This window comes from Lytechinus variegatus, chromosome 17, assembly GCF_018143015.1.
Source record: "Lytechinus variegatus isolate NC3 chromosome 17, Lvar_3.0, whole genome shotgun sequence".
NCBI classification, from domain to species: Eukaryota; Metazoa; Echinodermata; class Echinoidea; order Temnopleuroida; family Toxopneustidae; genus Lytechinus; species Lytechinus variegatus.
In genome coordinates this window covers 6236227-6255280 of record NC_054756.1, presented here as the reverse complement: position 1 = coordinate 6255280, position 19054 = coordinate 6236227, and the positions used below count along the sequence as shown (strand labels likewise).

Genomic DNA, 19054 nt, shown 5'->3' with positions numbered 1-19054 from the left:
GGAACAAGAACTGAAATAAGGGCATCAAAAATATTAATAAAAAACCCCATGATGTTCACTCCTTCCAATAATGAAATCCAACAGAGGAAATTATTGACAGCAAATACCTACCAATACCAATACCAGTGGAGCGTTTTGGCCCAGTCGATTAGTCTTCTGACTTTGAAACAGAGGGTCATGGGTTTGAATCCCAGCCATGGCGTAATTTCCTTCAGCAAGAAATTTATCTACACTGTGCTGCACTCAATCCAGGTGAGGTGAATGGGCACCCTTAGGAAGAAATTCCTTGAATGCTTTGAGCACCTAGGCAACCCAGCTAAAGCTGGGGTAATAATAATAGCAGGGCCCACTGGGAGAACAGTTGTCAGAACTGAAGTGGCTTCCCTGGGTAAACATACTTATATTATTATTATCATTATATCATAATACGATAAGAGGTCCAGTGCAGTAGCCACTAGACCACACAAAGAAAATGAGCATACTGTACCACAAGAGACACCAATCTACCCATTCTATTCGAATGTTGAGAGTACTCACTTGGATTTGGGTCTGGTTCCAGTGGATTTCTCAAACCGTAATACATGTACGGGTCTGTGTTGGTGCTAGGCTGGTTCAGTGTGGATGGCTGGGGGTAATTCAGTGAGAACGGTCTGGATACAGAAAAGAAGTCGGAAAGATCCGCAATCAAAACGATCAATACAACAATCTCTCTCTTTTCTCTTAATTAGGACCCCATGGAAGAACAGTGATATTTTGTAAATATCGCTGAAGTGGGATACCCTCCATTGTAAATATTCTCTTGATTTTCATGTATTATATTTGTGATTATTATATGGAAATAAAAACAAACGAAGTTACAATACAAACTCAATTCAATGAACTCTGTATGTACATTTTATGTGCAGTATATTTTTAAAGATTTATCTGAACCATGGACTGTTGTAGCCAGGCAACAAGTCTACCCCTACCTCATTGAATTTGTACATTAAAAAAGCTTCAGTGTCAAGACTTAAGAGACTGATCAGAGGCCTGTTAAAAAAAAGTTTCACTCAAACTAAAACAAATCACACACAACTTTGTAGAGGTGTTGTGGCTCAGTGGATAAGTCCCCGGACTGTGAACCACAAGGACCGGGGTTCAAATCCCACCGCAGCACTAGCATCCTTTGGCAAGGCGTTTTATCTACATTTGCCACTCTAGACCCAGGTGTAGTAAATGGGTACCCGGTTGGAAGAAATTCCTTGAATGCTCGATGCGCCCGATCAGGGAAGCCGTGCTAAAGCCGGGGTAATAGTATGCAGCGCTTAGAAACATTTAGCGCTATATAAATGTTGCATATTATTATTATTAACTTTGCACTTGAACTTGTGTTTGATTTTGAGTTGCGATAAAATGCACTGGAAATGGCAGTTTGAGTTAAAGCTGGGGAAATGCGCATCTCAATGCAAAATTTCAAGTTAACTCTTTGAGATTTTTCTTGTGTCGAGAGCAAAAGTCTAACCATTTGCAATTTTCAACCAAGACAGATGAACTTTCATGATACAAATAATTTGCCTTTTTCAAATGAAAACCTTGATTTCTTTTGTCAAAGTCATTAAGTTTCTGCCATCCCCCCCTCCATTTTATTGAGATCTTGGATCCGCCTGACCAAAGAGTTGTGTGATTGCAGAATATTCACTTTCGGTTCTATCATATATTGTTTCGCTCTAGCGTTCTAGTCATTCATGCGATTTTACTCTGATGAATGCATGTGGGAAAGCTTCAGAATGTCCGTTATTAAGGCTATTTTACGAGAATATTTGCTGTCTTACCTATCTAAGCGTTCAGGTTGAGATCTGGCCAGAGCTTCTCTGAGCCCTAGATCACCGATGGGTTCACTGGGCGGTCGTACCTGGGAGTAGGCCCTTGAACCAGCATTGAATCCAGGTCCCTGTTATTAAAGCATCAGTGAGGAAACACATGATCAATCAAATTCATGCTCAATCCAGGGCACCAATCTATATATAAAACTACACCAATAGGTTCAGTGAGTAACAGTATCGCAGAGTAGGGTATTGAACTATTATAAGTCCCCATGAACAAAGTATGGATGCATCCTTGAGTAAAAGTTCTATTCGAACAAATTCATGTTCAACTCTAGGCACTGCCCTATGCCTACTAAACCTGATGGTACATGTACCTGACAGTGAGCCTTTGAACTATCATCTGATAAAGAACTTTGTAAACAGAGCATTTGATAATGCTCAAGTAAACATTATTCAAACTATCCATCAATCATCCCCTCATTCACAGATCGATTGATCTATCCATCTATCTATCTATCTCTCTACTTCTATCTATCTACCTACCTACCTACCTACCTACCTACTTGATATCTATCTATCTACCTTTCTTTCTTTCTTTCTTTCTTTCTTTGTCTGTCTATTTATCCATCCATCCATCCATCCATCCATCTACCCATTCAACAAGCCATTCAACCATCTCTCATTTACCTGTAGCTCTTGGATACCATATTGTGGACCAGCATAAGGCGTAGCCGATACCGGTTGAGGTCTGTTGCCATAGTCCTGCTGTTGCTGATGGAACGATGGCGTATACCCCTGAGGAGGAGGTTGCTGCTGCTGTTGTTGCTGCTGTTGTAAGCAAAACAAAAATATCATTGCACAAGTTGGTATGGGATATTGTAGTACATGTGTCTTTTTTTAATATTTAATACATGTATGGTAGAACAAGAAATTCATGGATCGATTTTATTCCATCCCCATCTCCCATCCCCCCCCCCTCCCCACCACCCCCTCTCCCTTGCCACCTGACTGGAATATGACTACATAGAAAGTAGCCTTGAAATAGGGTTAGGAAATAGGAAAATAGATTACTCTACAACACATACATGTATCCTGGGCTGTACCGGATAGATGTATTAAATTACAACCTCATAATTATACATGAAAATGTATCTGATTTGTAGGCCTTAGGTTAGTGAAACATAGTGAGGCCTCAACATGGCCTATGGTCATGTTCGATGAACTGGATATACAATCATGTAAATGTATACACTTACAATGTAGGCCATTACAAAGATAACTGTACACACTCTCCTGATTGGTTCACATGTTCTGAGCCAACTACACATCATCGGTAACTCTTTCCAGGGGTACTTTGTACCAAGGCGTACTCGGTGCCATGCGAACTTCGCATTCCACGATTGAACAATCAATCCATTGTAATTATCCTTTACCATAATAATATCATAAAATTGTGCACTATTTTATACCTAATTTCTGATGGTTATTTTCCCAAAAAGATATAGTCAGAAAGCTTATGAAATGCCCAACAAACTTGCTGTGAAACATTACCCCTCAAAGTGTTGCAGTGAAAAGTTATAGCAAGTAGAATTGAGCAAGTCTATTAAGTTTACCGCTCCTGATCCTTCTCTAAAAATAATTAAGCACAGAGGTGTTCAAGGCCCAGTGCACGAAGAGATAAATGATCTCTTCAACAGGTTCCATAATGTCACTTAAAGTCTCCAATCTTTGAACCAAAATGTCCAGGGTTTAAATTCAAATGCAGCACTCATATCCTATGGCAGCTGTAGTCTACATTTCCCAATCCAGGTTTAGTCAATTCCTTGAATGCTTGAGTATGTGATCAAGCTAGCCAAAGCCAAAGCCTGGGTAATAGTATGCAGCACTAATACAATTGTTGCTAGAGGGTATTCATTTGTCTCGCAATCTACTATGGTCAACAAGGAAATTCGTGATCACTCTCGCAAAAAGTGTTCACTGGCTTTCTAGGAAATTCGTGATCACTCTCGCAAAAAGTGTTCACTAGCTTACAAGCTAGTGAACACTTTTTGCGAGAGTGATCACGAATTTCCTAGAAAGCCAGTGAACACTTTTTGCGAGAGTGATCACGAATTTCCTTGTTGACCATAGTAGATTGCGAGACAAATGAATACCCTCTAGCGATTATTTCAATCCGCAATAATGAACCTATTTAGTAATACAATTGTTGTATATAACTGTTGCATATTCATGGAATTATTATTTCATCATGACTTACTGGGGCAACAGGTGGCTTATTAGACCCAGCAAATCCAGGGCTTCGATCCAGGGCCTTCTCTCTAAAGACAAGATAAATTTGAATGATAAATCAATTAATTCAAGAGAAATAAGAATATTTGAGAATTTATGCTTATCAAAACAGAAACCTAGGCATTTCAGTAAACCAAATGAAAAAAAAATACAAGTCGCTGCAAATTGCTCATGAACTTGCAGGTCATGCCAATCGTTGTGAGTTCCATCAATGTTCAGAAACATGAGTTTAAACTTAACGATGTTGCAGTGCATAAATTCTGACGTTCAATCCTGAAGCCTGAGAATAGTGTTTCCAATAAAACCAGTGATTTTCCATGCAAATAAAAACAAAGCAATGCTCCATAAAAACGAGTCAGATGGGATTATTTGTCAAATCATCTTCCTAAACACTTACATGTATTATTAGAATGATTATTATAAACTTATAAACAAACCTTTGTTTTGCTGCCTTGGCCTCTTCCATCTGGCGTTCAAGCTCTTTCCTATATTGCTCTTTCTTTCTACGAGTTGCACTTCCTGTATCACGTTGCCCTTTGGGATAGAAGTTAAAATGCACATTACTTATAAGTATTCATTCAATCATTCACTTGTATACTTTCTTGTTTATTTCTTGCCTTGTGGCAGGCATTGTGGTCTAGTGGATACGAATCTCGTCTGTCAATGAGAGGGACGTGGGTTCAAATCTTGGCCATGACGTGTTTTCCTTCAGCAAGAAATTCATCAATACTGTGCTGTATTCAACCCAGGTGAGGTGAATGGGTACCCAGCAGGATTAATTCCTTGAATGCACCAAATGCCTTTAGCAGCTGGAGCAACAGCCAGGGTAACATATAGTGCGCTGTTGAATAGGAATCTAGAACAAGTGGAATGCCTCTGGCCGTCTCATCTGCATCACGAGGTTCAATATAGCAGCAGTGCTGACTTTGAATACTACTCTAACTCGCACAAGATGTTCAGTGATACATGGTTACTCTTATGTCCACTTTTTATGAACTAGACCAATAAACTTACAGAGATATGATGGTTATTCAACAAAAAACCCCAACATGGCCAAAGTTCATTGACCTTACATGACCTTTGACCTTGATCATGTGACCTGAAACTCGAACAGGATGTTCAGTGATACTTGATTACTCTTATGTACAAGTTTCATGAATCAGATCCATAAACTTTCAAAGTTATGATGGTAATTCAACAGATACACCCAATTCGGCCAAAGTTCATTGACCTTTGACCTTGGTCATGTGACCTGAAATGCGCACAGGATGTTCAGCGATACTTGATTACTCTAATGTCCAAGTTTAATGAACTAGACCAATAAACTTTCAAAGTTATGATGGTACTTCAACAGATACCCCCGATTCGGCCAAAGTTCATTGACCCTAAATGACCTTTGACCTTAATCATGAGACCTGAAACTTGCACAAAATTTTCAGTGATGCTTGATTACTATTATGTCCAAGTTTCATGAATCAGATCCATAAACTTTCAAAGTTATGATGGGAATTCAACAGATATCCCCAATTTGGCCAAAGTTCATTGACCCTAAATGACCTTTGACCTTGGTCATGTGACGTGAAACTCATGCAGGATGTTCAGTGATACTTGATTAACCTTATGTCCAAGTTTCATGAACTAGGTCCATATATTTTCTAAGTAATGATGACATTTCAAAAACTTAACCTCAGGTTAAGATTTCGATGTTGATTCCTCCAACATGGTCTAAGTTCATTGACCCTAAATGACCTTTGACCTTGGTCATGTGACATGAAACTCTAATAGGATGTTCAGTAATACTTGATTAACCTTATGGCCAAGTTTCATGAACTAGGTCCATATACTTTCTAAGTTATGATGTCATTTCAAAAACTTAACCTCAGGTTAAGATTTGATGTTGACGCCGCCGCCACCGCCGTCGCCGCCGCCGCCGTCGGAAAAGCGGCGCCTATAGTCTCACTTTGCTTCGCAGGTGAGACAAAAAATAATGAAACAAACATTTTGATGTGCCTGACTTCTGTATTAAAATGAATGCTAGCTGCAATGTGCAGCTGCCGTAATCATTATGATAAAAACCCATTTATTTACCAAGGGGAAGTCCAGTGTCCTCTGCTAGTGATGCAGATTTGGCACGTGGTTGTCTTTCTGGATCCTCCTGCTGTTTTATAGCTGGTTTAGGCCTGTGTATAGAGACATTGTAAATACATTTTCATTTGTTAAATACATGTAATATTTTAAGCAATTTTTTTCACAGAAAAGAGATCAAGTTCAGCATTTATAGTACAAAGAGGAACTTCAGACTGAAAAACTGATTGGATGAAAGCAAGTGTGGTTTACAATAAAGGTTTGATCCAGATCAGATTGCCCAAAAAATACAAAACAAATGTAATTTAAAGGTTTTCTATTATTATGATAAATATATTAAATGAGTCCATCTTATTTTCTCATTCTTTGAGCGGATAATTTCAATTATATTTTCAAGTTACTAGGATACAATTAAGAGAAAAGTTGGGGAGATGACATCATCAACTTGTGTATTGCAAATTGATAATACTACTAGTATACATATCTTTATTTTACCACAAAAATGCATAATAATAATAATAGTAGATGCTTATATAGCGCATAATATTCTACAGAATCTTTATGCGCTTTGCAAAAGAGGAGATTAACCCTAAAATGACGGGGGGGGGGCTGATTCAGCCCCCCCTCAACATTTTTCGCGATAAATCCGCCGCGCAAAATTTTTGGACCTCGTCGCTCGCTGACTTTTTACTTTCAAGTCTCGCGCAACTTTTGAGACCATAACTGTGACCCCCGGGTAAGCGGTTCCAAAATTACGCTACATTTCGTAACTGCATGCAGACCCAAAATTACTCAAAAACGTGAATTTGTGTACAAATCCAATGCAAATAGCCAAAATTCATAAATGTATCATTATTTTTCCTTTTACTGCTTAAAATCAATTAATTTCATCTTTTTTATGGTCAAAATAATGTCCCCGACAATTTCCATTGAAAAAACAATAAAAAACAAAAAGTCGAAAAACAAAGAAATACATAAGAAATTTAGAAAACAATAAAATACATAAGAAAATAAATGTGATTTTGAATTTTTAAAAAAATCAATTTGATTAGATGCCTATCTAGAGTATGTGAAACAAAAATTAGCATTTCAGGGGCATTATTTTATTAATTAAAGCAAACTTATGATTTTACGCATAAATTAGCATAATTAATGAGACATGAGATTTTTTGCAGAATTTGATGTTATAGTTTTGTAGATAATGCCATGGGTAACGTGTATGCCAATTTTCGTCGCGATCGCACGATCGACGGCCGAGATCATAAGGGGGGGCTGAATCAGCCCCCCCCCCCCCGTCTTCTTAGGCGTCGAAATAGCCCAGTCTATTTAGGGTTAAGTCTAATACAGGTATACTCAGAATGAAATACATAAATACTAAATGAAAGATTAACAAAACATTGTAACATACGTTTCCTAAACCAAATAATCTAACATGAGAACAAGTACGTTTTTAAAGATTTGAGAAAGATGGAAGTACATGTGATGGCCCTAAGATTATCAGGCAGTTTATTCCACAGTACAGGTGCTGCTGACTGAAAGGCATGATCACCAAATACTTCAAAAGGACCTAACTTTATTTTTCATCAGACTTTGATGGAACTCTTATTCTCTTTCTATCTCCCCTCTGTCATCCGTATAAAACATATCAATCTGACTTACCTTTCTCCATCTGTAAACGTTCGACTCCTGCCCCCTCTACTTCGACTCTAGATAATTCAAACAAAAGAAAAATATCAATATTAAATCAAAATATTAGAACTTCATGGTATATTTTTGCTGTAATCAACCAACATGAGAAAGTTATCAACTCATCCAAGGACCCTCTTGGCTTACCCTGGGTCATAACATGGGTCTGCTTTATAAAGCTGTTTGCACTATACCCATGACTTTATGCACAGCTGGTTCCCCCTTCATGTGCTGAATGATATATCCCTACATGTACATTATGTAGCTAACTCTATACCTAAGAACAACATATTCCAGTCATGTCTCAATTTCCCCAACAGCCCTATGAAACATCATCAGTTGTATGGTGACAATATAGATCAGTCCCCATCTATAAATAGTCATATTTTCTTCAAATCCATATACATGTTAAAACCCACCAAGCATACCTGTATATTGCTATGTGATATCATACAGGAACTTGCATTTGCATCTGCAATCAAGGAATTTTCAAGGTTCAGCAGTAACCCCCCCCCCCCCCCACCCACCTTGACATAAAATGCTGTAGTCACACATCTACTTCTTTGTAAATTAAGAATATATAACAATTTAATTGAGAGGGATTCATTTCAGCATTAGGTGCATACCAAACATTTTTATTCATACATTTAATTTTAAAACAGTAATCCTAATGCACAATCTATGATTCTGTTTTACTGAAAATGGTGGTGTATTGAGCATTCAATGATTTTAGATTGACTTACCCAGTCATATAGAATTGGCTCTTCAAGGCTTTCTATTTTTTTTTTACTTTACACATTTTCTTTTCTTCATACATTTAATTTTAAAACAATAATCCTAATGCATAATCTAGGATTCTATTTTTCTAGGATTCTATTTTTACTAAAAATGGTGGTGTATTGAGCATTCAATGGTTTTAGTTTGACTTACCCAGTCATACAGAATTGGCTCTTCAAGGCTTTCTCTTTGCCGTGGCCTGGCTGACCTGTGGAAATCATTATGAAAATACAAACTTATGGTAGACGATTAAAGAATGATTGTTTATGAATGAGGCCATTTATACATATCCTCAGTTGTCGTTTACAATTAGAAATTGTCTAGTTCATGTTTTACCATCATCAACATTATCACCTTCTTCATCTTCCTCAATTTCGTCAACAAAACTATTGTCATAATCATCATCATTTTAGAAATACTCACACTGAATATCATCATCGCTATCATCATACTCATACTCGCACTCATACTCATCATCATCATCACCATCACCACCATAACAATCACAATCATCATCACCATCATCGTCATAAGCACCATATCTCTCTACCACACCAACATAATCATCATTATCATCATCACTAGCATCATCATCATCACCACCATCATCATCAGTATCATCATCATCATCATCATTATCATCACTAGCATCATCATCATCATCATCAGCATCATCATCATCATCATCCTCATTATCACCACCACCTCCAGGGGGGGGTTCATCAATATTTTCGTCCGACAAGTTGTCAGATCTGACAACTTTCCTGGATTCTGATTGGTTGAGAAGCACTGTTACTATAGTAACTGTCGGATAAAACAGGAATTGTCGGATAAAACGTCCGACAAGTCCTTTCATGAAACGCTACCCAGGACCACCGCCCCAACCACCACCATCACTACCATCATCACCACCAACATCAACATTATCTACATCCTCCTCATCAACATTTTCTAACACACCTGTCTGAATATGGAGGTCCATCCCTGGGAGCAGCAGAAGGTACCTCATCGCTGAAACGGACTCTCCTGAAAGGAAACAAGAATCAAATGTTGCGTATACTCTATTCACCTGTACTGACCACACAGAAACGTTAGCGCCAACAATACCCTAACAGAGACCCTGTTACAACCGGTAATGAGGCAGCAATGTCTGATGTTACAATGCATTATTTACACATTAAATAAATGTTTTGACTTCACAATCTAAAAGATGTGACTGGGTATACTGTTAGCGCTCTGTTAGGCTAACAACATTTGTGTGCAGCCGGCACATGTCTACAAGCAGTTGGTCCACTTCAAAGATAGTCTGATATGACATACCCATTTGGAAGTGTCATGGTGTAGTGGTTATAAAGACCCTTGCCTTGTAATCAGAGGGTTGTGTGTTCGAATTCCATCACAGTCTGGTGTCTTTTGGCAAGGCAATAAAGCACACGGTGTCACTCTGCACCTAGGTGTTGAATGGGTACGCGGATGCGAAAGCCTATTGCAGTATGCCTAGTAATCGAAGCTTTCATCTCCTGATGGAATGCTCCCCAGGAAGTAGAGAAATGCATACATTGTGTGCTGGCAAGCATGGATCTTACTATTATGTTCTTATTATATTTTGTTAATTCGTAGGTATATAATTCAATGTATTTTTCCTTTTTTCTGTTAAACTTTGTATGTGTCAGTCTTCGGACTGTTTTACAATGTCTTTCATAATAAACCGAATTGAATTGAATTGAAAAGTTTAAACAAAATCGGACAAGCAATCAGAAAGTTATGGCTGCTTTAAAATTGAGATCCCTAAGACTATGTAGATTTCAAATTGGCAACTGGGAAAGTAAATTGCATGTATGACAAGGGGCAAGGACAACTTTCCCCCTGGCACAGTTATAAATATAACCCAGGTGGTATATTGTTTTATGTCCTTATGAGTGAAAAATATAACTTTAAGAAAAGCTTTTGAAAAAAAATGACATTTTAGCCATTTTATGTATTTGGGTACATGGAAGAGAAGTCCTTGCCTTACATCACTATGACATCACATACGTGGCCAATTTGAAGTCTCCATGGGTATAGTAATTACCAATTTTTAGAACTTTTTAAAAATTAATAACTTTCTTATTGCTTGTCCGATATTGTTCAAACTTTTCCCTCTCAACTTGTCTGATTATTCTCCTTTCTCTATTGCATTCCCCTTTAATTACACTGAAAAGTGCTTAGAAACACATAGTAATAAGCACAATATAATAAAATGTAACTATTATTTTTTCTTCAATATCCAATAATGGATCTCAATGATGTACCTTCTGTCATAATCATCATAGTACTCTGGACGTGTTGACCGTCTCCCATCGTCGTCATATCTATTCAGATAGGGATCACTGTGAGCTGGCTTGAGACGAGGCCGGTATAAATCAACATCATCGTATCGCCTGAGAAGGGAAGTAACCAACATATCGTACATATAAGAAAATAATCATAGTAATAGAGAGAAGCCCGCATACACACACCAATGGTTTTGAATGGAGAGTATATAAAAGCGGTCCTTGCATGTTTGAGCAGGTGGTTTTCATGGCCAGGTTCCCTTCATACTTGTTTCAATACGGAAAACTATTTAAAGGGGAAGTTCACCCTGAAGAAAACTTTGTTGTAAAAATAGCAGAAAAAATAGTAAAAAATATTGGTGAAGGTTTGAGGAAAATCCGTTTAAGAGTATGAAAGTTATTAGAGTTCAAAATTTTGGATTTGTGACGTCATAAACGAGCAGCTACCCCATGTGTTATGTAATATAAAGTGTATGAATTTCAAATTTTGTATGGTTCCTGACGACTTAATTTTGTTTTCTTTTCATGATCGGGTGTGAAATGATTAGTCTATTGATATACAAAAGCTACAGTGAAAACCATTTTCAATTTTCTGAGAAAATGACATTTCATTGATTTTTAACCATTCGCTATGTATGAATGTTGCTCGCATATGACGTCACAAATAAAATAATTGAAATTCTAATAACTTTTTAATTATTTGATGAATTTTTCTCAAACCTTCAGCAATATTTTTATTATTTTTTTCTGCTATTTGTACAGTAAACTTTTTGTCAGGGTGAACTTCCCCTTTAAAGGGAACCAATACACACGTATTGTCCTTCTATACAGATGGTCACCAAATGTGGCACTTAACTTATTCATTCCTTAAATCTACTGAGAACAGGAAACAACAGTTCAAGCTAAAGCAAGGTTAATAATAAAATCATGCTTCTGCCCTTGGAATAGAATATGTACAGACAGATGTCACTACAGGTATATGACAATTTAATATATATTATGGTCATCATCACTAACAAACTAGCACAGTGAGGCTACTAATGAACCAAAATAGTCCTGGGGTATTTTCAGTCTTGTGAGCCGAGGGGGGGGGGGGTGTGCTGACCTGTATCTCGTTTCCTCCTCTCTTTTTCTCCTCAGCAGATCGTCGTAATCAATCGGCTGCGGAGTGCCCCATCCCTTCCTTGGAGGCCTTGGGGGTAGGTCGTCATAGCCCCTGGGTACGGGGGTTTGGGACGACGCCTCTCTCTGTATTCTTGGTGCATTGTAGGGGTCGTTGGCCTGCTGTTGCTGGCCGTAGCCATTGGAAGCTTGCTGAGGTCTGTAGCCATTGGGAGGACCCGAGGGTGCCTGATGCTGGCCAACCTGCAATGGACCGTAAGAAAATAAATGACGACAACTGGCAATTCCGTCTCCATCACATTCCATATTGTCCCAAAACTTCTGCAGATTGGAATGCTTTGGGGCAACCAATTTTTTCTAAAGTCGCACAAGATCTGCCACAAACGATATTCAAAAGCGTTTTATAGAAAATAAAAATTCTACATCTGGCATAATGACATTTGCATTTTACCAAAAATTGTATATTGTCCCCCACAACAAAAAACCTTCAAATGAAATAAGTAGCCCCCAAAATTCAGCATTCACTTCAATGTACATTAACAATAGCCCCTACCCCTCCATTATTTTTTTCTACCCTGAATGAACCAAAAACCAAACCAAACATATTTTGCTTCTTGGAGAAAGGAAATCTAAGTCAGCAGCATAAATGAAAATCCTTTGCAAAGCTCTCTTGACACCATCTCCTTTTGACACTATCCCTAACCCGAACACTGACATAAACAACATAACCAATGCAAATACTGGTACAAATACCATTACAAGCAGCAATAGAATCACTGATACTAACACCAAAAATCACCATCACCAACACTTTCTTAGGACTACTTTACATAAAGTCACTGTAATTTCATATTGAAGCATCGTTCAAGCCTATTCAATCTCTCATAAAATTTAGTAGTGAATGATTTTTCCAAAACATATACTACATTAGCATCATACAATAATACTTGAAATATATTGTAATTGGTTTTGCAAAATTTGTAAATTTTTGTAATTTTTCCATTCATTCATTTCATGCACACATGTAGTTATTCTGCTTTGTGAAACAGTTACTAATTCAACTGTCAAGCTGTGATCATGTCTCTTTAATAAATCTTGAATCTCACACACAAACACCAGCACCAACACCACCACTAATAGAAACACCAATGACAGCACCAACACACACACCTGACATCAACACAATCACTAACAGAAACACCGATGCCAGCACCAAAACAAACACCTGACACCAATATCACATTTGACACAACACATTATGTCAGTGTAGCAACACTCACCCCATTAGAAAGTGCGGGCTCTTGGTCCTGGCCCTTCCTTCTGTTAGGACCGCCCTTCTGCTTCAGGAACTCATTGTATTCTTTGTTCCGTTGCATACGCGCTCTGTCCTGAGCAGAAAGCCTTTCTCCTATTGGCAGCGACATACCATCGCCTTCCACAGTTGTTCTCTTCGATGATGACCGGTTATTTTTCTGTGGGAAATGGTTCAAGATAAAGGGTTTATTTTCAATTGGTCCAATGCCAATTCGTCCAATTACCAACTTGTTGACTATCATTGTTCTACCAACAGTTCGTCCACTCTCCACATGGTCTAATTGCCATTTCGTCTCCTCACCATTTCGTCCAATAACCAGTTGGTCCAATAGCCATTTAGTCCATATACCATTTGGTCAAATTGGACTTAGTGTTAATTCAAATGAAATAGGTATAAGACCACCTGGTTATCAGACAAAATGATCATAGACGAACTGTTGATAGACAAAGTGATGATTTGACTAAATGATTATTGGGTCAAATGGTTGTTAGACGAAATGTTGGATGAAATGGCATAAGACTAAATGAAGGTAGACCATGTGGTGAGTTGACGAGTTGGCAGTTACACGAAATCGCAGTTTACCAAGATACAGAGTTGCACAACAAAGAATGTAGATACATTACATGATTATATCGGAGATGAGATCAATGAACATGGCATGGGGAAGTGTCTCTACAGAAGGCCTAGAATCATCAGGAGTGGAGATCTTTTGTTGTTGCCATACATGCCTGAAGGCATAGTTGGCAGAAAGTATAAAATAAGTACATAATTACGGTGGCACGTGGAGAAATGTGTGCCTCCCACCTCAAAACCACCAATTGCACAAACAAGCTAAAAAATATTCATTTCATCAGATTGACTGATGTACTTTATGAAATAAGATGTGAAGTTTAACTATCATTCAATCCAAGTTAAGTGTCTTAAGTTTTCCCAAAAATAATGTTTGTTTTAAAACGATTCCTCCTCTTTTTTTTCTTTTCACCAGAAGTGGTTGAGCGGTGCAGCAATTTCATAATCCCTTCACTCATTCGTGAACAAAATAATAAATAGATAATCCACCTTGCTAGGTGTTCAAGGCACTTACTTCCTGCCGGTACCCATTTACATCACCTGGGACGAGTGCAGCACAGCGTTGGATAAATTTCTTGCTGAAGGAAAACACGCCATGGCTAGGATTCAAACTCACGACCCTCTGCTTGAAAGGCAAGAGTCAGAACCACTAGACCACAAAGCTGCCATGGAAAAATGAAATCATAAAAGCAACTGTGATTAGGCTCGGCCAAATACTAGTCTGGTTTGTTTACCTCTTGGATGAACTTCTGGTATTCTTCTTGTCTCTCCTTCTGTAACTTCTCTTTAGTGGTAATGTAGTTGCCTACAGGAAGACCAGCTTCTCCTAAATACATAATTACAATAAAAAAAAATTAAAAAATAGAAGCACCGACATCTTTAATTCAAGCAAACAAAATGATCTGAGTAAAACAATTTGAAGACTACAAGGAAGCATAATACCTTGGTCACATTTGCTCTGCAGCGGCCGTACGGCAAGTCGAAAACAGCCGTTTTAACATTTTTTTTGTACCAGCTTCATATAGATGTTTTGAATAAAATTGAATAAAATGGCTGTTTTCGACTCGCCATACAGCCGCCATAGAGCAAATGTGACTAAGGTATAAATTGAGGCTTTGAGTAACAGTTCAAGGAACATTCCATGAGCAGTTTTCTCAGTACCTTTCACTGACTGGTTTGGTCTCAGCCAATAAGATGCAAGGATTTGTAGCACGGTGCTACATAACTTTTTAGAAGCGCTTGCCCGGTGGGGCAAGTAAATTTTTAAATAGTTGGAATATACTTGCCCAAAAATCTATATGACTTGCCTGAAAAAAATCCTTGAAAAAAAAGGTTTACTTCTCCAAAAGAAAGTTTTGCGGATTCATAAACCAATGACCTTTTTCTCTCTATTGACATGAACTGATCTACCTTGTTATTGTATTTCTTTTTCCAAAGTGATTTTATCTTGCCTGCCATGACCAAAATTAGGGTCAATATCATATCATCTCGACCTTAATTTTGGTCATTCTACTTTGAGAATTTTGCTTTCTACTCTGTGAATTTTGCTTGCCCAATTCGGGCAAGTAGTTTTGATCTTTACTTCAAAACACTTGCCTGACTCTAACTTTTACTTGCCCCGGGCAATCAGGCAAGTGTTTATGTAGCACCCTGATTTGTAGTTTATTCTAACATCACTGACAAACCTCTTCATGAAATGTTGCAAAAATCATTCAAATCAAAAGATGAAATAATCAAGAGCAGTCTCTGTCCTACAAACATTGCACCATGTACACAAGTGGCTTCATTCAAATTTAAATTAAAATAAAATCAAAATTAAAAACATTATTTTACCATGCTGTACTGCAACTAAAGGCTTGCAGTTCTCCAGTGAACGGAGGAATTCAACACAGAGGAAGAAGGTACCTGAATATGTTACACCATTTCTAGACATGTGGGTAACGGTTGATATATACTAAAATGTGACAGTTAAGTCAGTCTAATATTGTTTCTTTTGTATTGTAATCAGACTTCTTTATGACTAAAAGGGATGCAATAGTGCAACTCTGATGCATATATCTCTCCTGTGAATGTACATCAACGTTCTCGCCAGTGTAGAACACACGTGTCGCATGCGACACACGTAAATTCCACAAGCTCTTGGTGCGACACACGCATAAAGTGAACGATATGGGCAAAAAAAAAATTATAAAAAGTGAGGGAAAATCATCGAAAATAATTGTTGCATCATTCATCATCAATCCTCAAAAATATAGGATGTTTCAGAATCATTTCGGCAACAGACAAACTACGATCTTATCATTTGATGACCGGATTATCCATGCATAGACACTGGCGCATTTCTACTTCCAGCCGGCTAGCCAGCCAGCCACGCTAGCTTAATTGCCAGCGCGCTGGCGCGGCTAGCTAGCTGAGCCAAAGCCGAACCTGCACGCTGTGTTTGGGACTGAATTGTCCGCGATGCGACGTAACCTTTCATTTTTACATGAAATTTTGATTTTAAAATGAATTGTTCCATATAATTTTCCTGGTAATTACTTGCTAAGTATATTCTTAAAGTTCATTCTCAATTTCTGCTGTCATGTCACAACGAAATAATTGTTGAAATTCTTGGATGTATGAATGTATATAGGCTTGGGCGACGTGCGTATGGCAAGCTATTTTAACATTTTCTGATATCAAAAATTATTAGATTTATTGATATCAAGAATTAATTTCTTGAATTCATTTCTTGATATCAAGAACTCATTTCTTGATATCATAAAACGATTTCTTGATATCAGAAATTAATTTTTGATACCAAAAAACATTTATTTTTTATATCAAGAATTAATTTCTTGATATCAAGAATTACTGATTAATAATCAGAATGATTTCTTGCAATAAATTGACGATCGAATTCAGAAATAAATTCTTGATGTAAATTGATTTCTTGTGATATCAAGAATTCATTTCTTCGTATAAAAAAATAATTTCTGGATATCAAGAATTCATTTCTTGATATCAAGAATTAATTTCTGATTAAAAATCAGAATGATCCCGGGGGCGAGATGTTAATGTTATTTGTATGACAGCTAATTTCTGGATTCACCATTTTTCATTCTTTCATCTAAAACAGACTATAATTTCTTGTATTGTTTTTTACATGTGTGTACAATTCTATTGATTGATGTTCTAGGGGAAGGGGGGAGGGGGTGGCATGAGATCGATGCCCAGGGGGGCCACTTACGTTGACGAGTGGATACCATGCGCGACCAAAAAAACACGTAAAGAGGATGTCTTTTTCACGATAGGGATAAGGGTGTCAAAAACACAAAAATAATGAAAAAAGGGTATCTATTTCACTAGGAAAATTATGTGTTTAGGGTCGAAATTGTCGGGATGATAAAACAAAATTAAAATGTTTTATAAAGGATGTCCTTTTTGCCCCAACACTTTGTGTTTAGAGTCCAATTTGCACGAGGTGTAGAAGGTGGGGTCGTACTAAACCAAATAAGGTAAAGCCGACGACCGAAGGACCCGTAACAATAAAACATTCCTGTACTTGTTTAGGGGTTCATTTCAGGGAATATTTGCCAAGAGTATCGTTTTGTTTTCAATACTTGTTAAGGGTAGGGTTTCACACGCCAATACTTGTTAAGGGGTGCATTTTCAGAATATGGAAATTACGTGTTTAGGGTGCTTTTCCAGACCCCATGGTCGCGCATGGTATCCACTCGTGAATGGAAGTGGCCCCCCCGGGGATCGATGTTTAAGTATTTCTAATCGATATGTCACGCCAACTCCCCAGCCCCTAGATCCTGCATCGTACAGCTCAGAAATATGCCTAACACTTTACAACATATTTCGAAAGGGAATTTCAATTGCAAAATGATGAAAATGGTCAACACATTTTCGAAGTCTCAACCTAAAAAATAAAGCATGGTAAGATGAATGATAAGTGTTTTTATATATTTCCAATATTTCCCAACTGAAAAATAACTTAGTGAAAACACACGTTCGTGATACGTAGGTGTCATTTTCAAGTGACCAAACATTAAAACGGGAGTTCACCCTGACAAAAAGTTTATTGTAAACATTGCAGAAAAACACAATGATATTAAAGCATTGATGAAAGTTTGACGAAAATCCATCAAAGACTTTCAAAGTTATTAGAATTTGTATAATTTTTTTTTATTTGTACAATCGCTGATTGAAAAAAATCAATGAAATGTCCTTCACCACCCAAAGCAATCGCTCACTGGCTCATGTTTTAAAATGACCTCAGTGGCTGCCCAAATGAGCCCCAAGAGAAACGATTTTTATCTCATGTTTACCTGAATTTATAATTCAGCAAATCTTGACAGATTATCTAAATTTGTTGTCGAGTGTCTTGATGACAGATCTGGCTGCTTCACCCAAGGTATTACGCAATGTACCTTATGACGAAGGAGGTATCACTTGCTTTGGCTGTAGCTTCATTTTTTTTATTTCTTAGAGAGTTCATAGCGAAAGGTAAATAAAATATATTTTAACTCGTTAGGACCTCAAAACAATTTTAAAACATACCTAATCGAGCGTTCATTAATCTGATATGTTTGTGACTTCTATTTTGTCTTATTTTCTTTCCCGCAGTTGTCAGAAAATTGCGTGCTTTATATTTCTTCTCGGAGAACGGGAGTCCGTAACGAAAGGTATATCATGTATATTTTAAATCATTAACACCTTAAAACAAAGTTAAAACATGTCCTGATAGATCGTTCATTAATCTTAGATGTTTGTTACTTCTGTTCTTTTATTTTCATTCCGCTGTTGTCAGAATAAATGTGTGAATATTATTTCTGAGAGAGTTCAAAGCGAAAGGTAAATAAAACATATCCTAACTCGGGACCTCAAAACAATTTTAAAACATACCTAATCGAGCGTTCATTAATCTGATATGTTTGTGACTTCTATTTTGTCTTATTTTCTTTCCCGCGGTTGTCAGAAAATTGCGTGCTTTATATTTCTTCTCGGAGAACGGGAGTCCGTAACGAAAGGTATATCATGTATATTTTAAATCATTAACACCTTAAAACAAAGTTAAAACATGTCCTGATAGATCGTTCATTAAT

General features: G+C 37.4%; 1 protein-coding gene across 2 annotated transcripts in view; it reads right to left on the bottom strand.

Annotated features, from left to right (window-relative positions):
• LOC121430966 (centrosome and spindle pole-associated protein 1-like) overlaps positions 1–19054 on the bottom strand; it is an 87669-nt gene that overhangs the window by 60005 nt on the left and 8610 nt on the right. Inside the window, exons 4-17 of one of the 2 annotated variants that reach the window (XM_041628406.1) lie at positions 14696–14787; positions 13357–13548; positions 12060–12319; positions 10934–11062; positions 9603–9668; positions 8796–8850; positions 7839–7885; positions 6183–6274; positions 4532–4628; positions 4063–4123; positions 3340–3345; positions 2493–2639; positions 1812–1930; positions 538–650 (exon numbers count right to left, since the gene is read on the bottom strand). In XM_041628406.1, the coding sequence (XP_041484340.1) occupies positions 538–650; positions 1812–1930; positions 2493–2639; positions 3340–3345; positions 4063–4123; positions 4532–4628; positions 6183–6274; positions 7839–7885; positions 8796–8850; positions 9603–9668; positions 10934–11062; positions 12060–12319; positions 13357–13548; positions 14696–14787 (1476 nt within the window). The remainder of the gene's footprint in view (positions 1–537; positions 651–1811; positions 1931–2492; positions 2640–3339; positions 3346–4062; positions 4124–4531; positions 4629–6182; positions 6275–7838; positions 7886–8795; positions 8851–9602; positions 9669–10933; positions 11063–12059; positions 12320–13356; positions 13549–14695; positions 14788–19054) is intronic. The other variant, XM_041628407.1, reaches the window with a different exon arrangement.